The sequence below is a fragment of the Muscardinus avellanarius genome (genome assembly GCF_963383645.1).
Source record: "Muscardinus avellanarius genome assembly, chromosome: 14".
In the NCBI taxonomy this organism is placed as follows: Eukaryota; Metazoa; Chordata; class Mammalia; order Rodentia; family Gliridae; genus Muscardinus; species Muscardinus avellanarius.
In genome coordinates, this window is record NC_137800.1 from 10,959,334 (window position 1) to 10,982,759 (window position 23,426).

At 45.3% G+C, this 23,426-nt stretch overlaps 1 protein-coding gene across 1 annotated transcript in view; it reads right to left on the reverse strand.

Annotated features, from left to right (window-relative positions):
- The window catches only part of DOCK5 (dedicator of cytokinesis 5), a gene marked incomplete at both ends in the record, with an annotated part of 214,053 nt that overhangs the window by 154,812 nt on the left and 35,815 nt on the right, over positions 1–23,426 (reverse strand). The window contains one exon of the mRNA XM_080709742.1: positions 2,028–2,111. Coding sequence (XP_080565868.1) covers positions 2,028–2,111 — 84 coding nt within the window. The remainder of the gene's footprint in view (positions 1–2,027; positions 2,112–23,426) is intronic.

Below are 23,426 nucleotides of genomic sequence, written 5' to 3' on the forward strand. Positions count from 1 at the left end.
TTCTCCCAGGTCCACCCGGAGGAGTTACAGAACCTAAACATATGCTTTTAACTGCATAATGAGAAAAACGTGTATCCACAGAGATTAGATGGCGTATCAATCTGCTCCCCTGACAGGGGCATGGCCCAGGAGGGACTGGAGGGGACTGTGGTTTCCTTAAGCAACAGAGTCCCAAAAAAATAAGCCAGGAGTCACAAATGCCTGGTGACTTGGCATCGATGCGCAGTGAGGGGAGAAGGTGGGAAAGGAAGCGCCACGCGGCCCCTCGGTCTCCTCTCTGCCCTGGGCGCTGTAGGACCACAGAGCTGTGCAACAGAGACAAGGATAAGGAAGGCAAAACCCAGACCTCACCGCAACCAAACAGAGGCAGCGGTGGTCACAGGGCCCCTTGAGCACCCAGGCGGATGGCTTGGCTTTGTGCTGGCCACTTCTTTCTGGCCGTGCTCCCTCCTGGCTGCCAGCTTCCCTGTCCTGCATCACCCCGCTCTTGCCTAAGAATCTAGTAGGTTCTAGAAGACGCCTCTGCACTGCTCCCTCCTGAGCATGTGCTCGAGGAGTCAGGCCCCCACTGTCTATTCTAGCAAGCTCCACTCTATGAGAAATATCGGCCTCGCTTCCACTTCATTTCTTAATCAGCTTTTATAGGGATGAAGTGGGCCCTAAACCAGGCCCTTAAAGGTTGTTCTTTGCTTTGAACCTCGACTTCAGCGTCCTGGATATACTTGTTGCTCTTAGGTTGGGCTCAGAATAAGCCTATTTGGAGAAAGCCTCGTCCTACAGTTCAGAGAATCTGGGTTGAAGCCGTAGGCTTGGGGTAGCTGCAGGCGCGGCCTGTGCTGTGCAGACAAACAGCAAATCCTAAACCTTGCCCGACAGCTCACTAACAGGTTAGCCAGAACTACTGCTCGCGCCTGACCTAGTTGGAGGAGACACAGAAGCAGGACTTGCAGCTGCTGTCTGACCTGATTTTCAGAGAGTGTCAGCAATGTCAGAGTCTCTCACTGCTCTCCCCTCTATCCTGGCCACATTTAGTACCGAGCAGAAAGAGACCAGCGCTTCCTTCTGGACATCCCCACTCAGATGTCTCCAGTGTCTCCTGAGGGCCGTCAGCTCTGGGTTGACCCTCGTGCGTCCAGAGGTACAACAGAGGTGCACTTCAAACAGATGTGCCACATCTGGTGTCTGGCACAACTGCATCTGCGTTTTGAGTTGACCCTCAGGATGAAACTGCAGTGGCTGAGGACTTGCTGGAGTTTCACCAGCCTGGGCCAGGGAATCCAAACATGTTGGTATTTCCTCCGGCGCCCTAGGAACAAATACCCGCCACAGTCTCGTGTCCTTGGTGTGTCGGTATTGAAAAACTGCTTTGATATTAATTTCCAAATTGTAAAAAGTAGTCAGAGCCCGGGTGCTGCACAGGCGCTCAGGCAGGGAGGGGCGGCAGCTGTTACACTGCAGAATTCCCCTCTCTCTTTGGCCTTCGTTCTAATGATTTACCTACAGTATACAGAGGCCATCAGTGCCTGTTTACCTTCTCTCCTCTGTGACCTGGCCTGGGCATAAGAAATGTGACTCCATGTGTTTCTTCGAAGCGCCCCTAGTTGATGAGCAACCGATACTGCCCAATACAATGGAGGCAAAGGCCAGGTAGATTCTGGACCCTGCGCTTAGGAAGTGCACTGTCTGGAGACAAAGAGGCACCACCTGCCTATGAATTAAGTTACTGGCCCATTGCCTTGGTAACGCCGATAAGAAGATACCAATACAAAGTCGATTTAAAGGGTGGAGTTCCCAAAAAGCGGTCAGCGTTCCATTTGGGGGCTCTCCATTGTACGGGCCAGCACACTGCTTTTTCCTTCCTTTTCTTATTTCCTACTGATTTTGTAATAAAGACTTGTTAAAGCTGCACCAAGCTGCCTATTAGTTTTACTTTTTCGACAAACTTGAGTTGCATGCGAAAAAGAGCCCGCAGCACCACTGAAATCCTAACACTCCGCCCCCGCCCCGCACCGGCCGTCCCCACTCACCCTCATACATCTCCAGGATGTGAACGGTGTCGCCGATCTGCAGGGACAGCTCCACATCTTGAGAGGCATTGTAGTTATAGATGGCTGCGGATGAGAAGAAAAGAGGGGCTGGGGTCAGGATGCAGCACGCTCAGGGGCTGGGGAAAGGCTGACTCAACAGCCTTCTGTTAACTGAGTTCCTGAGCAGCACCCATCACGAAGCCCAGAGGGCAGCCCCATTTCCACTACAGACAAACTGTTGCCTACGACACTATCACACACTGTTGAGACTACTGACCCAGCGATAAAGCACATGGCTCCCGCCCCAAGGAAACCCAGCAGTCTAGTGGTGGGAAGAAAGCTATTAAATACAAGCTGGGTGTGGTGGCTCGTGCCTGCGATCCTGGGACTTGGGAAGCTGAGACAGGAGGATTGAAGGTTTGAGGCCCGCCCCGACAATTTAGCAAGAGCCTCAGCAACTCAGGGAGACCCTGTTTCTTTCTTTCTTTCTTTCTTTCTTTCTTTCTTTCTTTCTTTCTTTCTTTCTTTTTTTTTTTGTGGTACTGGGTTTTTATTTTATACTTTTTATTTGGAAACAGGTCTCTCAAGCTAGCTTGGCTGGCTTCGAACCTGCGCGATCCTCCTGTCTCCGCCTCCCAAGCGTGGGGATTACAAGCTTGTGCCACCACGCTGGGCTGAAACCCTGTTTCAAAATATGAAGAGAAAAAAAAAAAAATAGGGCTAAAAGCCAAGCGTGGTGGCGCACGCTTGTAATCCCCGCGCTTGGGAGGCTGAGACAGGAGGATCGCACAGGTTCGAAGCCAGCCTCAGCTACTTAGCGAGGCTCTCAGCAACTTAGTGAGACCCTGTTTCCAAATAAAATATAAAATAGGTCTGGGAGTATAGCTCAGAGGTACAACGCCCCTGGGTTCCACCCCCAGTACCACAAAAAAAAAAAAAAAAAGGGGACTAGGGATATAGATCGAAGGTAGAATGCTCTGGGTTCAATCTTCAGTACCAAAAAAAAAAAAAAAAAAAAAGTGTGGTTGGGTATTAAGTACATAACTCCCAGAAATAACTAATTAAATTTGGAGAAAGCATTAGGAAAGAAATATCAGACCATACCCAAGATGTGTTGTGGGGCTCTGTGGTCAGGGTGATCCTTCATCAGACAGACAACAAGCAGCCTAAAAGCCCACGGAGCCTGTGGTATCTGGGATACCGGGGAGCCGTCTCTGGGCGTCCCTGACAAGGTATCTAGTGACCAAAGGGCCACTGCCGCCTACACTCCAGGCACACACTGGCACAGGAGCAACGCAGGGACGGTCCTGGTCCCGGCCCTGGACACCCTGGGCGATGGGTCGGCCCAGCCCTTCCTGATGAGGACAACCTCAGTGACCACTGATGGCTGGGCCAGGCTGAAACACTGTAGGAGTCTCTCCCTGCTGGTAGAGAAGAAGCCCAGCCAAAATGGAGATTATGCGTGAGTAATACCCACACCAGAAGACACTCAACAGTCCTCGGCGAGGAAATGCAAATTGAACCACCATCGGATGCCGTTTCACACCTACTAGCTCAGCTCTAATCAAAAAATAAAATCAAATAAAGGGCTCTTAAGAATGCAGGGAAACTGGAACGCTCGTATGTGGCTGGCAGGAATGCAAAATGACAGAGCTCTTGGGAACCCAGCAGTCTTTTTTTTGCGGTCCTGGGGATGGAACCCAGGGGCAGTCTACCTCCGAGCTACACCCCCTGCCCTATTTTTTATTCTTTATTTTGAAACAGGGTCTCACTGAGTTGCAAAGGGCCTCGGTAAGTAGCCAAGGCTGTCCGTGAACCGCGATCCTCCTGTCTCAGCCTCCCGAATGCTGGGAATACAAGTGTGTGCTCAGCAATTTCTTCAAAGCTACACTTAACCTGAGATGCAGCAAATCCACTCTTAGGCGTGTACAAAGAGAAATAAAACTGGATGTCTACTCAAGAGCTTCATGCGAATGTGCACGGAGGCTGGGGGGTGGACCAAGAATTGACACCCACCGGCAAAGTTATTCACAGCAAAACCTTTGGAATCTGGGTCTGCTGCCTTTCATGGCAGAAGGGGTGGTCAAGCCAAGGGCTTGGGGAGGAGCAGCTGGTTCCCTATTTACCAGGATGGGCCTTCAATGCAACCCCAAGGGAGCGTTCCAAGGCAGAAAGAGAGTTTTGAGACACACAAGGAAGAGAAGTCATGACGGTGGAGGTAGGGACTAGAGGAACATGACCTCACAGCAATCACTGCCAGCAACCGGGGAGCGCAGACCTGTCCACACCCCAATATCCGAATTCTGAACCGCAGAACCTTGAATAATCAATTCCCGTTGCATCAAGCCACCAAATTTGCCCCCATTTGTCACCAGAGCAACAGGAAACCAAGACAGCAACGTTATTCACAATAAAATAAGGTCCAGTGGTCCCTTGGCATCCACAAAGCATCGATTCCACCGCCCCCTTGGGGATAGCAAAATACACAGATACTCACAGCCCTGTATAAAATGGTGTGGTATTTGCACACAACCCGAGCACAACCACCCTTCCCTTAAGACTCTAAAATGTCTGTAGATTACTTATAGGACATAATAAAATGTAAAATTTTATGTACATAGCAGTTATACTGTATTGTTTGGGGAATAATGACAAAAAGAATGTCTGTACATGTTCAACACTTTTTTTCCCCAAATACTTTTTTTTTTTTTTTTTTTTTTTTTTTGCAGTATTGAGGATGAAACCCGGGGGCATTCTACCTTCAAGCTACACCCCCAGCCCAATTTTTTATTCTTTTTTTTTTTTTTTTTTTTTTGCAGTACTGGAGATTGAACCCAGAGGCACTTTACCTCCAAGATACACCGCAGCCCGGTTTTTTATTCTTTATTTTGAAACAGGGGCTCCCTGAGCTGCAAAGGGCCTCACAAGTAGCTGAGGCTGGCCAGGAACCGCGGTCCTCCTGTCTCAGCCTCCCCAATGCTGGGATTACAAGCGTACACCACCACGTCGGGCTCTCCCAAATATTTTCGAGCTGTGGTTGTTTGCAGTCATGATGCAGAACCCAGAGATACAGAGCGGTGACGATGAGTCCATGCAAAGCAATGGGATTTTGCAATAAAAAGGAAGGGTAAGGAGCCGGGCATGGTGGCCCATGCCTGTAATCCCAGTACTTGGGCGGCGGAGACAGGAGGATCATGGGTTCCAGGTCAGCCTCAGCAACATACTGGGATTCTCAGCAACCTAGTAAGACCCTGATTCAAAATAAAAGATAAAAAGGGCGGCAGGAGCAGCTTGGAGGTAGAACTCCCTGGAGTTCAATCCCCAGTACAGTAACAACAGTAACAACAACAGCAGCAGCAGCAGGGCATGACATACAGACACCTGCGCCAACATGGATGAACCCAAAGCAGTGTGCTAAATGAAAGGTGCACAAGGCGACATCTCTAATGATTTCATTTATTTGAAATGCTCAGCATCCGCTCATCGATCAGAGAGCACCACGGATGATTGGTTGTCTGGTGTTGGGGGGTGTGAATGGTGACTGAGGAACCCACCCTGCTGGAGCTTTGGGGGGAAGATGAAATATCTTAAAAATTGTGGTGAAAATTATACAATTCCACAAGTTTACTCAAGATCAACGAATTGTATACTTAAAATACTTGGATTTTAATTGGGTGTGGTGGCCCCGGGCCTATGATCCCAGTACTCAAGAGTCTGAGAAAGGAGGATCACAAGTTTGAGACCAGCCTCAGCAACTTAGCAAGACCTTGCTTCAAAATAAAAAAAAAAAAAAAAATAGGCAGGTGTGGTGGCACATGCTTATAATCTTAGTACTTGGGAGGCTGAGACAGAAGGATCACAGGTTTGTGGCCAGCCTCAGATACTTAGTGAAGCCCTCCATAACTCAGTGAGACCCTATTTCAAAATAAAGAATAAGACGGGCATGGAGGCGCACGCTTGTAATCCCCGCGCTTGGGAGGCGAAGACTGGAAGATCACACAGGTTTGAAGCCAGCCTCAGCTACTTAGTGAGGCCCTCAACAACTTAGTGAGACCCTGTTTCCAAATAAAATATAAATAGGTCTGGAAGTATAGCCTGAAGGTAGAAAACCTCTGGTTTTCACCCCCAGTACCACAAAATAAAATAAAATAATAGGTCTAGGGACCTGGCGTGGTGGCTCACGCTTGTAATTCCAGCATTTGGGAGGCTGAGACAGGAGAATCGCAGTTCGAGGACAGCCACAGCTACTTAGCGAGGCCCTCAGCAACTCAGTGAGACCTTGTTTCAAAATAAAGAATAAATAATAGGGCTGGGGGTGTAGCTCAGAGGTAGAATGACTCTGGGTTCCATCCCCAGTACTGCAAAATATAAATACACAAATAAATATAAATTAAATAAATAAAAAGAGTGGAGGATGTGGGTCATAGATAGACTGCCTCTGGATCTAATCCCCAGGAACAATTTCAAAACAATGTGAATTTTATAGTATATAAATTATGCTTCAATGAAGCGCTAGAGGTTTTTTGTTGTTGTCTTTTAAATAATTTCTTTCTTTCCTTTACTCTACTGATGCACCAGTGATCTAGATCCTTCCATGGAAGAAGGACCCCTTGGAGATTCAGCTCTAGCCATTTACCCAGGATGAAGGGAGCCTGAGAGGCCGCCCGTCTCTGCAGGTTCCATAGGCACTTGGGGAGGGGCGCTCCATCCACCTGCATATCCCTACAGAAAATCAGAGTTTCCTACAGAAAATCAGACCTCACATCCTTGACACCCCACTTAGGGCCTTGCGTTGAAATGGCTCCTCCTACCATCCCCTAGGACGGAAACAGGCAGAGTTCACTGTGTCACGCATGTTATACAGTGACGGCTTCATCTCTTCCTAGAGCTTAGTCATAAGGGAGTAGAAGAGGCTATTTATTTATTTATTTATTTAATTGTGTGTGTGTGTGTGTGTGTGTGTGTGTGTGTGTGTGTGGTGCTGAGGGTAGAACCCAGAGACCTATTTAGTATTTTATTTGGAAACAGGGTCTCACTAAGTTGCTGAGAGCCTCACTAAGTAGCTGAGGCTGGCTTTGAACCTGTGCAATCCTCCTGTCTCAGCCTCCCAAGAGTGGTGATTACAAGTATGCGCAACCACGCCCTAGAAGAGGCTTTTTAAAGGGGAGCCTCCCACTGGAGGCTCCAAACACAAACATCTATCAGATGCCTTAAACACACACACACACCCCTGCATTGAGGACCAGCACATTTCCTTAAAACCTCAATCTCAGCTGGGCATGGTGACTGTGATCCTGGTATTTGGGAGGCTGAGATGGGTGGATAGCAAGTTCGAGGACGGCCTCAGCAATGTAGCGAGGCTCTCAGCAACCTGGTGAGACCCTGTTTCAATCTAAAATAAAAAGGGTTGGGTTGTAACTTGGAGATACAACGTCCCTCGGTTCAGTCTTCAAAACAAAACAAAACCTCAGTCTCTAAGCCTGACAATCAAAGTGCCCCTAAAATGAGCCATCCACCTTTGCCAAGTGCACCCTCTTCTCCAGTCAAGACTTTTATATTTTATATTCACCCCTAAATTCTATGCTAGATCGGGGATTTAACCACAGCCCGCCTCTGTCATAACAATCCAAAGCTCACATCCACAACTCAAACAGCTACTGGCCCCGTCACCTCAAGTGAACGCTTTCTCCTCTGACATCCATGGGGAAAAAAACAACAACTTTCCTTCCAGCACAATTTGGGTTTGTAATCACAGATAATCTTACGTAATTACCTGCCACCAATTAGAAGGTAAACCTTCATGAATGCGACCTGGTCACACATTCCTTTACAGACTTTCTCATTACAAGCCACAGGCTTAAGACAAAGGAGGTGCTGAAGGTATAATAATGACTTTTTAAAAAGAATATTTATATATATATATATATATATATATATTTTTTTTTTTTTTTTTTTGTGGTATTGGGAGTGGAACCCAGGAGCTTTTCTACCTCCAGGCTATACTCCCAGACCTATTTTATACTTTATTTGGAAACAGGGTCTCACTAAATTGCTGAGAGCCTTACTAAATGGCTGAAGCTGGCTTTGAACCTGTGCGATCCTCCTGTCTCAGCCTCACGAGCACTGGGATTACAAAGCGTGCACCACCACGCCTGGCTAAAAAGAATATATATATAATTTTTTTGAAGATTTAAAGAAGTTTATTAAAAAGATAGAAATACAGACAATAGAAATACAGAAAACAGTTACAGTCCCATGCCAAAATGGCATGAGGGGGGAGGGTGGCCCGGGTCAACTCACCCCCCCCAAATATATATATTTTTTAAATAAAAATTTTGCTAGGCATGGTGGTGTACCCTGGTAATCTCAGTACTTGGGAGGCTATGTCAGTAGGATTGCAGATTTGAGGTCAGCCTTAGCAACTCAGTGAGACCTTCTGCAATTCAGTGAGACCCTGTTTCAAAATTTAAAAAAATAAAAATAAAAAAGGGCTGGCAGTGTCACTTGGAGATAGAATGCCCCTGGGTTCAGTCCCCAGTTTATTTATTTATTTATTTATATTTTATTACTATTATTTATTATTATTATTATTATTATTATTATTATTATTATTATTATTTTGGTGGTTCTGGGGTTCCTGGAAGCCCTTCTACCTCCAGGCTACACTCCCAGACTTATTTTATTTTTTAAAACAGGGTCTCTTAAGCCAGCACGGCTGGTTTCAAACCTGCGCGATCCTCCTGTCTCTGCCTCCCAAGCGCGGGGATTACAAGAGTGCACCACCACACCTGTCTAGTCCCCACTTTAAAAAGGAAAAAAGCAAAAAAAAAAAAAAATTATTTTTCTAATTCCTTCTTAAAACCTACCCAACAATTCAGTTGGTCACAACTTCTTCCCCAAATTTGAAACTAACTTCTGCTTTTCTCCGAAGAGGCAGCTGTGGCTTTTTATCACTCAGAAAAGGGACGCCACAACCCTGTCTCTGCTTTCTGGTTTTGCCTTTCCAATCAAAGCTTTCAATGTCTTTCACAGGAACGAGGATTCACCCCCAGAGGCCGGCTGTACAATCCGTCACAAGGAGATCCGGACCACCGCTGACCACCGCTGGCCTTCGGTCATGCCTCCGCAGCCCTCACCTCAACACACTTCCTATTTTCATTTTATTTGGTAGCGTCCCAAGGAGGGATGCTCTGCGCCACCCCCCCCCCCCCCAGCTCCACTTAGCCAGGAAGCTGGGACTCAGAAGGATTAAACCCGGCTTGCAAGCAGCAAGGCTGGCCCCTCCCTCGCATTTGCCCAGGATGGGCCTGGTCTGATCTGAACCATATGACTCTGAAGCCCTTGGGCCCTCATGTCCTGATTCACGAGGTGATGGCCCAGGCCGGAGAAAACGCTGTGCTGATTTGAACTCGCAGGCACCACCACAATCTCCTGTTTTGTCTGAGGAAATTAAACAAGAACAGGGAGTCGCCGCGTATAAACTGCTTCTCTGGCTGCTTCTGCGCAAGGTTGGGAAAGACAAATTGCTGGAATTCTTCCCTAAGCATCTTACTGTTTACATCAGGAAAGTGTAATTTTGCAGAGCCAAAGAGACAAGACAGTGTGTCCACAGATGTAAAATACTTTGCTTCTTACCGAATACTTCAATTTTTCCTTTCAAACTGAGTTTATGTGAGAGAAGGGCAAAAAGAGAAAATTGAAGTCCTAAGATTGTACGGTAAGAAAATAATAGAACAGACTTCTTGGCTGCAAGCAGGATCCATTTTGATAATAAAAAGCCGACAGGACTAGTAATGAATTTTGATAACAAATTAGGTTCTCTCGTGAATCCCCAAATGACAACTCCCTAAAGAATAAATAAAATATTTTATTTTTTATTATAGTCATCTGATAGAAAAAAAGATGATCAAACTTATTTCCTTTCATTATTATCTTGACTGGTCTAATTTGAGCCGTCAATTCCACAATAACCGAAGGGGTGCGACTCATCTTTCTCATCCCCCTAGCTTTAATGCAGTGAAATACTAGAAGACCATAAAGATTTCTATTTTGTTGTTGTTGTTGCTGTTCTTCAATTTTAACATATGACATGAACTAGAGAATGCACACAAGAAGTTTTGGCATCAATAAATAAAAATCTGTGTCTTCGGCTGATTACTACGATCAGGTTCCAAACAGATCTTTCTGCAGTGAGATGACATGGGGAATCTTCAGTTTCTAAACCACTTATAAAGATAGAGGATCTTCATGACCAGTTTATTACTTGTTACTGAGAAATGCATATCCTAAAGATTATATTTGTGGAATGTATACATTGAACTGGGCAAATATTTCTCAGATATACAATCAACTTATTAGCTGTCTCATTGGTACCAAGTGATTACCTAGCAGCCATTTCATTTAAATTAATGTGGGATTAACCAGGTACAGTGGCACACACCTGTAATCCCAGTACTTGAGACACTGAGACAGGAAGATCATGAGTTCAAGACCAGCCTCAGCAACACGGCAACACCCTCAGCCACCTAGCAACACCCTGTTTCAAAATAAAAAGGGCTGGTGATGTAGCTTAGAGGTTGAGTGCTCCTAGGTTCAATCTCCAGTATCCCCCCAACATAATTAATTAATTAATTAATATGAGATTAAAATTTCAAGGAACGTTTAAAGAAGGAAAGCTGAAACAAGTCAATCCAAAATTGCAGAACAAAAAGTTTATGGTCTAGAAGGATGAGGATTTTTTTCCCCCACAAGTTCCCCATGTAAAAATAGCAGCCACAGTACTCCATGCAGTTTGATGGAACACAGAAAGGAGAATTTGCTCAGAGCCCTTGGGGCCATGACTAACACATGGTGGACACCGAGTAACAGCCGCCTTCCCCTCCTCCTTCCCTCTGTTCCCTCAGCGGCTTCCAGTTTTGAGACTGATAACATCTACATCCTCATCAATCCACTAGCGGCAACCGCCAGATGAAAACTGAATCAAGGGCATCATGGAGGTCAAAGGACAAGTTGACCTCAAGGTTCTTCCTAGGTGAGGGCTGCTGGAAATTGGCATGCAGATGTTCCCAAAGACAGCAAAGCCATTTTAATGCAGGCAGCTATGCACAGAACACAGAGCCCGCCTGAAGACGCAGGACCGGAGCCAGGCTTGGTGGCGCATGCTTGTAATCCCCACGCTTGGGAGGCTGAGACAGGAGGATCGCGGGTTCGTGGCCAGCCTCAGCAAATTAGCGAGGCCCTCTTCAACTTGGTTAGACCCTGTTTCAAAATAAAATAGGGCTGGGGATGTAGCTTGGAGATAGAATGCCCCTGGGTTCAAGCCCCAATACCATAAAAAAGGACCTGGGTCAGGGAATGTTCACTATTTTAATATCTTAACTATTTCTGCCTTCATTTAAGTGAGGCTGCAGGAGCCTGTTCAGAATAGCAATGATGCTTTCAACCACACACTCACTGTAGAAGCCACACCAATGGGAGACAGCGCTGAAGGGACATATTCTAATGTCCCTCAGACCTCAGCTCTATTAGCCCCATTCTTTCCCACTCTATTCTCTTTCTTACTAAGCAAAACAGGAAATGTAAAGAGGGGGGAAAAAACACTAAAAAATCTGAGAACAACTGAAGTAGAGTTTTCATGATGAAGGAGGAAAACAAATCAACCCAGAGTAACCTTCCTCCAGACATATGAAATACATCATCAGGTTGTTCCCCGTATGTGTTTCCATTAAATATTGTAAGCAGACCTAAGATTAGAGTGGTCAGGACTAAGTTTCTGTTGAGTTCACTGCATCAAGTTAGAGACAGAACCCACAGTTGGGCAACTAAAGAGCAGTTAACTAAAGATACAGGCCAGAAATTGAGAGGGAATCAAGAAAAGGGACTTTTAGTTGGTTGTTGTTATTGGTACTGGGGCTCACACCAGGGCCTTCTATCTTCAAGCTACACCCCAGCCGTTTATATTTCAGAACGGGGTCTCACTAAATTACTGAGGCTCAAATCTGCGATCCTCCTGTCTCAGTCTCCCAAGTACTGGGATTACAGGTGTGAACCACCACAGCTAGCTGAAAAAGCACCTTTAAATGATAATAAAAAAAAATACCAGGGACTATTTTCTACACACACACACACACACACACACACACACACACACACACACACACGAATCTGACACAAAACTCATTTCACTAAGGAAAAAAAAGTCAACCAGGCTATAAAACACATTAATTAAAAGATATCTAGCTAGGCATGGTAGCGCATGGCTGTAACCCAAGTACTTGGGAGGCTGAGACAGGATCACAGGCTCAAAGCCAAGCTTCAGCAACTTAAGTGAGACCTTCAGCAACTCAGCAAGAGCCTATTTCAAAATAAAAAAGGATAAGTGAATAGCTTGGAGGTAAAATGCCCATGGGCTCAATCCCTGGTATGTACAGCACCAGCTCTGACTGGGGTGTACTTCCCAGCAGGGCTTTCAACCCAAGCTCCTCCAGCTGGACTCCCTTACGCTCATGGATCTCAGTCAGAAGGGTGCTAACACTGAAACCTAATCGCAGTAAGAAAACAGATGTGCTTGTGCACAGCTGGGGAAGGAAGATGGGCCAAAAAGAACCACAGCCCATGAGAAAGTCAGAAACCAAAGACGCAGGAAATCACCTGGTCTAGTCAAATCTTGTTTCATAAGGAAGGAAAACAGAAGCCCTGAGACTGTGTGTGTGCACGCATACACACATATGCAAGAAAACCAGATTCCTGGGCCTAACCCTTGAGTCTCTGACATGATAGGCTGGATGGGGCCTGAAGAAGCTGTGCTCCCAGCACGGTCCCAAGCATGCTGACTCTGCTGGTTTCGGGATGAGAAGATGCTTCAAAAGCCTCCGCATTCCTATGTTGGAGCCTCATTCAAGCCAGCACAGAAAAAAAGAGCTAAGGTGGTGCTCACTCTACAGTGAAGGAACGTGATGTCTGAGACGTTAAGGGTTCTGCAGCTTTCAAACTGCTAATCAGGCCAGCTCTGGACCCAGACGGCCGATGACCAAACCCCGGCTCTATACTTACTGATTCTTATTGGAGGTAATTTAGCCTCTCAGTGCCTCCATTTCCTACCTGTAAAACAGGTGTAATTACAGCATCTCACATGCAGGGCTCTCATGATGATTAAGGAGTATTAAAGTGAAAGCGTGTAAGCCCATGCTTGGCAAGCAGCAATTGGCTATGTGTCCCCCGCTTTAGGACCACTGCAAACATGTCAGAGCTGATAGGCAAAGGTGGGTGGCTAGGCTCCTGTTAATCACTGTCCTCACGATGCATGTGGGTATCACAAAACAAAACTGTTTTTACCTTTTGAATTCTAAAACTGGAAGACTAAAAAAAAAAAAAGCCGACAATAAAAAAGGAAAAAACTGGAAGACTTCATTATTATTATTATTTCATATCTGGGATTGAACCCACAGGCATTCTACTTCTGAATTACACTCTCAGCCCTATTTTATTTTTTATTTCGAAACAGGGTCTCATTAAATTGCTGAAGGCCTCGCTTCGTTGCTGAGACTCACCTTGAACCTTCAATCTTGTCTCAGCCTCCCAAGTACCGGGATTACAGGCATGCACCACTGAACCGAGCATAAATCTGGAAGACTTTATGAAATTCTAGATGCAGTAAGAAAACGATTCAGAATTAAGTGGCTTGCTTAAGATCATGTAACTACTACTAGAGGCAGCCTTGGATGAACAAAATGAACAATTTTTTTTCAAGAGCCACATAAGTGAATTTTATAATAGACTCAAAATATTCAATTATACTACTCTGTGTGTGTGTGTGTGTGTGTGTGTGTGTGTGTGTGTGTGTTGCTGGTGATTGAACTCAAGGGCATTCTACCTTTGGGCTATATATTCAGCCTTATTATATTCTTAACTTTGAAACAGGGTCTCACTAAGTTGCTGAGGACCTTGCCAAGTTGCTGGGGCTGGTCTCGATCCTGCGATCTCCCGTCTCAGTCTCCCAAGTAGTGGGATTACAGGCATGTGCCACCAAGCCTGGCTTCTTCAGTTTTACTTCTCAACAATGAAAACAGTGAAGAAATAAAAACAAATGAACAATTACCATTTATGCAAGAAATGACTAATCAATCAAATAAACAAGCAAGCAAACAGCATACCTGGGAACATGTGAGGAGCTAACCTTTGATATATTTATCAAATATATACTTTCAGCAATCAAAAACATTTTTTGAGATATCATTAGGGTTAATTCAATGCCCAGACACAGACAATCCTTTGCAATCTCATTTCTTCCTCTGTTCGGAAGAAAGTTAAGTGCATCACATCTCTGATTTAATCTGAGAAGAAATGAGAAATCTAAATTTTGTAGATGGTATTTTATGACAATCTCTTTATATTTTAAAATATAGGGTGAACTCCACTTTCTTTTCAAATACATTTTGTTGTTGTTGCTGCTCTTTTCTTTTGTTTTGGGTACTGGGTTTGAACCCAGAGGCATTCCACCTCCAAGTTATACCCCTAACCCAATTTTATATCTTATTTGGAAACAGGGTCTAAGTTGTGAGAGCCTTGCTACATTGCCAAGGCTGGCTTCGAGTCTGCGATCCTCCTCTCCCAGCCTCCCAAGTACTGGGATTACAAGCGTGCGCCAACATGCCTGGCTCTCAAATACATTTGAAAACAATCAAAAGCAGAGTGGAAAGTTCTGCAGTTTTGACATGTCTTTCAAGTTATCCCCAAAGCAATAAACCATTTTAGGCATGAATGCTCATAAAAAGAAAAGAAAAAAAGAGTTCATAAAATCTGGCCACCAAACTTCTAACACAATCTAAAGGTTAATGGAAAAATAACATACTTCCAGCCAGAAATCTAAGTTGGCTTGTTTTCTGGTACTTAAAAATTTTTTTAAAAAACCTCCAGAAGTGGTGAAAAATAGATTTGCTGGTCTTCTACATTAGCAAGTTATACTTTATTTCAACATAATTCAGTGTAATGAGCAGTTGGTTGGCAGGAATCGTATCCGCTCCCAATGGAGAGCGCAGCCATCCAGCATCTACCCTATCGGCAACAACAGAGAACTTGTACCGTCTCCAGCCAGCACACTGGATGAGGAGTTGTGCAAGTTAAAGACACATATCTCACTCCCCACACACATCCCCAACCCATCCTCCGGCCCCAGAGTGAATTCTTTAGAACATTAGCATGGACCGTACAGGTAAAGAGAAGTAAAGATGCTTCTATCTCAGAACGCGGGGGACTCTGCTTTCAGTCGCAGACTTGACAGGATGGAGTCATCTTAAGACTTGCCACTCCCCATCTGTGTTCTCAACACCTTAGACTATGGTCCCTTCCTCACCTGCAACTTACATTACTGCCCTTGGGTCCTGACTTATGGTCCCACCTCCAGTCTCAATACATGTATCAAACAAGACCAGTAACAATTACAGCATGGGGCGGTGGTGGAGAATAAATCATATTTCTAAAATACTTAACAAGGCAAGAACTAGCTATTAGTGGTATTTTAATACTATTCTGCATACTCTTGCTACTTGGAATATCCTTTAAATACTACACGTGGGGTTTTATTCCCCAGCTCCAAAATCTCCAAATGGTTCCAGATTTTCTATTAATGCATGTAACTTAAGAACTTCCACTGCTCATTCCTGGGTCGGTTTATTTAAATGGCCCCACTGCATCCCTCCATTTGACTAAATTCTATCTATAAATTAAATTTACAAAAGTCTAACTCAACCACAGTCGTATCTGATTACCCCAGCCTTCAGTGGATGACAACATACTGCAGAGCAAAGAATCCCAGACACATTGGCTTACCGTCCCCTTTTTGGGGGAAAAAGAAATTACTGTGTGCTCTGCCTAGGTGCTTACACTGCCTTTTATTTTGACTTAACACCGCCTAGTTGCACCTGAGGCTCCACCACCCCCTGGATTGGTTCAGCACCCTGGAGTGGCATTTAGAAATCTCTGACTTCAAGCTTGTGATGTGACCCGCACACATCCTTCCTGAAGTTCCATGCACAGGAGCACTACCCCAACCAGAGGCTCACGTCTGGAAGGTCCACGTGCCCATGGCGGCTGCTGCTGCTTCTTTTTTTTTTTTTTTTTTTTTTTTTTTTTTTTTTGCAATACTGGGGCTGGAACCCAGGGGCATTCTACCTCCAAGCTACACCCCCTGCCCTATTTTTTATTCTTTATTTTGAAACAGGGTCTCACTAAGTAGCCGAGGCTGGCTTCGAACCACGATCCTCCTTGTCTCAGCCTCCCAAGTCCTGAGATTACAAGCCTGTGCCACCCCGCCCGACTTAATTTTTTATTTGAAAACAGGGTCTTGCTAAGTTGTTGAGGATCTAAGTTGCTGGCGCTATCCTTGAACCCGCGATGCTCCTGTCTCGGCCTCCCGAGTACTAGGATTACAAGTGTGCACCACCACGCCCGGCATGAACGTCACTTTTGCCACCTCACTTTGTGCTCTGTATTCTCCGTGGCTTCCTTCTGCCCATCTGGTAATATAAGAGGTCATTCTCTGTATAAAGAGGCTTTATTTGTATTTGCCTCTAATTGGAAACAACCCCAAACTCCTTCATAAAGTGAGTGAATGAGCACACTGTGCTACAACCATATACTGGAATTTTACAGCAATAAAAAGGACAGTGAGGGATACAAAAAAGCATGAATGGACGGCAGGTGCATCGGATGGCGTAAGAGAGGCTAGACTCAGAGGTTACGGGTAGCCAGGCGTGGTGGCGCACGCTTGCAATCCCAGTACTTAGGAGGCTGAGACAGGAGGATCGCGGTTCGCAGCTGGCCTCAGCTACTTAGTGAGGCCCTCTGCAACTTAGTGAGACCCTGCTTAAAAATAAGGAATAAAAAATAGGGCTGGGGGTATAGCTCAGAGGTAGAATGCCCCTGGGTTCCATCCCCAGACCTGCAAAAAAAAATAATAAATAAATAAAAAGGGCTGGGGGTGTAGCTCAGAGGTAGAATGCCCCTGGGTTCCATCCCCAGACCCGTAAAAAAAAAAAATAAAAATAAAAAGGGCTGGGGGTGTAGCTCAGAGGAAGAATGTCCTGGTTCAATCCCAGGTTCTGGCTCCTTTCAGGAGACTTTCTGGAAGAAGCAAAACCGCAGGAGAGGAAGGCGTCCGGCTGCCGCAGGATCAGAGTGGTAGAGGACTGATGCGAAGGGACACGGTGGCACACGATTGAGCCACTGCGTCCGCATTCACAGAGCTAAGCAACGCGGAAATGATCCAGTTGGCAATTCACAATAGCGGATACTGATCTAGTCAACAAAAGTTCTACCAGTGGAGAGGAGTGGGGGAAAATCTTTGGTTGGACTAGCAATTGAATGTAAAAAAATTCATACAAGTACTAAAATAAAAAATACAGGTCAGACAGCAAAAGGATGGCACATGTGGTCAGACGAAACTCCCCCAGGACAAAAGGCCATAGGAGACAGGAAATTAATCAGAGAGGAAAACAATTAGATCACATATGAGAATGACAGACAGTTATATGACACAAAATGTAAATAAGCAAAAATTATAAGGAAAATGAGCACAGAACAGGAACAGGCCAAGCACAGAAGAAGCCTAAGTGATCCATCAGTGCATTAAGATAAATCCATTTGCTGGGTGTGGTGGCGCATGCTTGTAATCCCAGCGCTTGGGAGGCTGAGACAGGAGGATCGCACAGGTTCGAAGCCAGCCTCAGCTACTTAGTGAGGCTCTTGGCAACTTAGTGAGACCCTGTTTCCAAATAAAATATAAAATAGGTCTAGGCGTGTAGCCCGGAGGTAGAAAAGCCCCTGGGTTCCACCCCCAGTACCACCAAAAAAAAAAAACCAAAAATATCCATTTTCACCAATGTAGCAAAGTGAAAATTAAAGTTACCATATCCTCAGAAGTGCAGCAATGCCCGGGGTCAGAGGTTGGGGGGTCAGAGGTCAGGGAGGTGCCTGAACATCACACAGCAGGAACATGAGGGTTTTCTAGAGCAGTTTTTGGAAAGGTGCGTTACATTTAGAGTCAACATTGTGTTGAAGGATCAGAGACACCGAATCATAGGTATGCAGCTTGATGGGTTACGAAGGAATGATTATAGGTATATAACCTTATTATTATAGGTATGTAGGTTCCGGAAGCTTCATGATCATTTTCAATTTTCTCCTCAATGTAACCACTTCTCTGACATGGTAGACACTGAGTAGTTTAAACTAATTTTGAGTCCTGACCTGTTTTAATCCTATATAAAACCTGAATTAGAATTACCAACAAGATATCCATAATTTTTCCTAAGGAGAAAAAAAGGGTATGCTGTAACATCTGTCTATGGTATGTTGTAATTAAAAGTCATTTTCTTACTCATTTTCTTAGTTATAAAACATTCTGAACATGTACTTTATTTGATCGTGTGTGTGTGTGTGTGTGTGTGTGTGTGTGTGTTACTAGGCATTGAACCCAGGGCTATTCTACCTCCAAACTAGCTAGCTACACCTTTGGCCCATTTTGATTTTTATTCTGAAACAGGGTCTCACTAAGTGTCTCAGTAAATTGCCGAGGCTGTCCTCAAACTTGCACCCTCCTGTCTCAGCCTCTCAAGTACTGGGATTACAGGTGTGCGTCACCACACCCGGTACTTTGTTTAAAGGCCAAGAACCATAGGACACATCTGCCATCTTGACCCGTGGGTAAGCCGCTGGGCCCGGGCAAGGGCAGATGAACTAGCTCCCCGTTCCAGGGCCTTCTGGGGAAACCTTCAACTGGAAGCAGGAGCAGGAAGGAGGCTGAGTGGTGAGTACCAGGCAGGTTGAGACCTCGTGAGCAGAGCCACGGGCCACTTTTTGGCAAATTTCTTCACACATCTCATCCTTCCTGTTGGGGAGAGCAGTAATTCTCCAACCAGGGGAATCCTGGTGGCCGCAGCCTTTGCCAAAGTCTAGATGATATGAGCTTTATGCTTGCCGAAAGAAACACAGCAAGCAAGATAGCAATGCTTTCTTTCTTTCTATTTTTATTTTTGTGGTGCTGGGGATGGAACCCAGGGGCATTCTATCTCTGAACTACACGCCCAGCCCTATTTTTTAGTCTTGTTTATTTTTGAAACAGGGTCTCACTGAGTTCCCTGTGGGGGAACAGGACCAGGGTAACCCGCCAGAAGGTGGGTCGTCTGGATGTGAATCCCAGCTCCGTCCCCTGGGACTCTGGGATCCTGGACAGATTACTGAATTTCTCTAAGCTCACCAAATGCATGTTGGTACTGCTTGTTACCATACATTATGATGTATGTTACACTGCACCAATAAAAGTGTAACAAATTTTTCTTTGTTACATAGGGTCTCTAAGTAGCCGAGGCTGTCATGAACTGAGGTCTTCTGGTCTCAGCCTCCTGAATGTTGGGATTACAAGTGTGCGCCAAGGCCACCACGCCTAGCTTGCAAGCAAAGCTTCTTGACCAGCTCCACTTCGGCAGGCTAATGCAACAATAATCACAATCCCTGGTCTTCCTCCTATCTGATTAGAAGGTAAAAAGACACTTCAGGGATTCTCGTACTTCTCAGGAACTTCTGTGAACTAGTTAGCTGCAGGGCGTATTCTACTTTTATTTATATTTGAGAAAATAAAGGAGTATGTGAGTCCGGGGCAGATTCAGCCCACTGTCTCCTCAGGGAGCTATCACATCCCCCATCCCTGGAATGAACACCAGATGAGCCACGGCTGATAGTCTTACTTGTTTGAAAGTTTTGGGAACTAGTCATAAGGGATAAGGCCAAGGGCCTTGGGGGTACAGTGTGCCTCTCTCAGGTCCCCTCTGAAATAATACTGGCATTATTCAAAGACGCAACTAGAATCCAAACCAAAGAACAATTTGTGTGCTGGGGCTTTCAAGAATTAACTCCCATTCACAACCGGTTTAGGGGGGCCAGCCTGTCCATCCTTTCCCTTCTGGGAATAGTGTCCCCCAAAACAGTAAGAACCCCGAGGTGGAAGCCAGCGTTTCCTGCTGAGTTGGAGGAGTGAGAACGGGAGACAGGGTAAGAAGCAAAGCCATTTCTTCATCCCCAAAGGTGACGATAAAAAGCGCCTGTAGCAGGAAGAAGCTAGCCCCAGGGTGGGGGAGCAGGACCAGGGTAAGCCGGCAGCAGGCGGGTCTGGATGTGAATGCCAGCTCTGTCCCCTGGGGCTCTGGAATCCTGGACAGACTACTGAATTTCTCTAAGCTCACCAAACGATGTGTACATGCATGTTGGTATTGCTTGGTATCATATTGTACATGTTATGATGTATGTTACACTGAACCAATAAAAGTGTAACAAGGTTTTCTCTAAGCTGCCATGGTGCATTTTGTATGTGTCTGTGGTGAGGACTAAATGAGCTGGAAGGCCGGGGGTTAGCACAGCACCTTAGATGATGATCAAAGTAGCAAAATTGAAGTGTAAATGTAGCTAAAGCTGTAGAAAGCTTCAGGTATTTGAAATATGCATGTGTGCATGCATGTGTGTATTATTGGGGAATTGAACCTAGGGGTATTCTATCTCCAAATACACCCCCAGCCCCATTTTATTTGTTTTGTTTTGTTTGGAAACAGGGCCTTGCTAAATTGCTGAGAGCCTCACTATGCTGCTGAGGCTGGCCTTGAACCTGTCATCCTCCTGTCTCAGCTTCCCAAGAACTGGTGTTATAGGTGTGCACCATCACACCTGGCTGGGTATTTCAAATATTCTACTCTTTAGTAATATCACTTATCGAAAACATACCTTTAGAAATAGAAAAATAAAAAGATCTAACCATAAAGTTAAAAAAAAAAAAAGTCAGTAAGCTAAATACCTAACAATAGTGCAGGTTTCGAAACATACGCTGCAGAAATAAAAACAATGTGGAGAATGACCCTGATTCTGAATAGACTGGAGAGGCACCCTGTGGAGAGACAGGACAGGTAAGTGACACCGATGTAAACCCTCCCTCTGTCCTAAACCCTAACCATCCCTTCTGCATCCACACTTAAGCTGCAAGTTATCCTCTGTAAGGGAGCCGGTCCAGCCGCAGGGCCCCCAGCACTACGAGGTGCGTAGTGAAGGAATCAGGGCCAAGGTTCACTGCTCACCTGTGCTCCCTCCCACGGAAGCCCAGAGTCCTAGCTGCGGGCTTATTCTGCCTAGATGTGAAATCAGAAAATCTTTTCCTGGATGATCTGAATTGCTCCAGAAAAATTTTCAACAGATAAAGGCATTTGAAAGTCTTTAAAAAAAAAAAAAAAAGCCAACTCAGAAAAAATCCACCAGCCCAACACAAAGCAACTCATCAGCTTTTAGTTTCCCACCGTTATATAGGAACACGCAGCTGAGAACCATTTCCCCACATGAGCATTCCTCTATAGTCAAAGAGAAGGGAACCTAGAAAGAGGGGTAGTACATCAGAAGAAAAACTAAAAAATTACTAAGAAAAAAATCTACGATCATTGATGTCCCCAGAAAATAAGATGAAATATCTTTGTACAAGAAAGAAGCCAAAACAAGAACACTAGAGGAAAACTAGAAGGGTCAACTCCAAAAGTTCGGCAACCATCAGCAATTTCAGAAACAAAGAACACACAAAAAGTCTAAGAAGGAAATATCCCTCCAAAATAATCACACGAGGAAATTGCCGCATAAAAAACATAACTTCCCACAATGGACAAATAACTAAAGAGATGATGCACACTAAGGCAAGCCGTTATGAAATTTCAGAACACAGCAATAAAGAGAAGATTCTAGAACCTCCCGGAAAGAAAATCCAAGTCTCACTTGAAGGAGATAGAATGGTTAAGAGCTACTGTGAATTCCAGTGAGTGACTGCGCAACTCTCCAGGAAAAATTCTATTCGGCCTGAAGTCCTATATCCAAACTATCAATCAGATGGGAGAGTGGAACAGAGATAGTTCTAAACGTGGAAGGCATCAGCAAGGTTACCTTGGAACCTCTGTTCCAAGAGTTACTCCAGGATGCACTCCAGGGAAAAACTGTGTAAACGGAGAAGGGAAAACAGAAGCCAGGACTGCAGAGAGGCAAGCGAGGTCCCCAGAGGCAGGCGCGGGAAGCCTCAGATGAAAGCCGCGGCTAGAAATAAGGAGCATCCTTCCCTGGAAAACGAGGAGGTTCCCACGAGTGAGGTCTTTGAAGAAAAGAACACGCATCCAAGGGTTTGCTGACTATTTGGAGGACGTGGAAATGAAGCCACTATTCATTCCAGAAAATAAATAAATTGTACAGGAAGAAGTAATGATCATAAAACATCTGCATAGTAATAACTGTAAACATGAATCTAAGGACAAAAAAATTCCGAGTCCAAGAGGAGGGGAGGTGTCCACGAGGGAGAGCTCAACACTCACCTGCTCACAGACAGCGGGAGTCAGTAACTAATGCCTGATGGGTTTTGACCGTGTCCCCCAGGGTTCGTGGGTTGCACACTTAATCCCGGTGCTGTGGGTGTGGAGAATTGGGGTTGAATAAGAGGTGACGAGGCCTTGTGGGCTCTGCCCTCACGCATGGATTAATGTTGCTGTCGTGAAAGTGAGTTTGCTACCGCAGGTGGGTTTGGTAGAAAAGCAAGGCTGAACCCTTCCTGGGCAACCACTCTGGTCCCCTCTTCCCAGCCTCCAGAGCTCTAAGAAAGCAACTTTTGCTCTTCATAAATGACCCAGTCTCGGATACTCTGTGTCAGCCACAGAAAATACTGTCTAAAATGAAGCACCGAGAAGGAGATAGCAAGATAAGCCGGTTTAGAATCATGGATGTCAATGCCAAAAGAATCCTCTTCAGCCAAAGGGGCACTAAGGTGTCGGGTGCACTGGCCAAGATGGAGGGGAAGAGAGTATTAGGGTTTGGATATAAAATGTCCCCAGAGAAGCTCACGTGATAGACAACACACCCAGGTTTAGAGGTGGGGAATGGCTGGAGGATGCAGGTCCTGGGGGTGTGGCCTTGGGACCGCGTCTGCCCCTGGCCCCCTCCTTTCTCTCTACTTCCCTGGAGGTCATGAGCTGGGAATGGCTTTTCCTCCTGTACCAAACCTGACGGTCTTCCCCTGAGCCACCCCTGCCTGGGAACCAACCAAACATGAACTGAAGCCTCTGAAATCTCTACAACTGTGAGCCTCATAAACCTTTCTTTTCTCCTAATATGTATATAGTTTAGATTTATTTGAAATGTATTTAATTAAATGTATTTATTTCTTGTAATTGGAAAACCCAGCATTACTCCCCCCCCCCTTTTTTTTGTACTAGGAATTGAATCAAGGTGCACTGTAACTTTTAGTTATATCTCCAGCCCTTTAAATTTTTATTTTATTTTAAAACAGGGTCTTGTGCCACCTACTACAATCTTAAATAGAAGGCAACTATAACAAAGGAA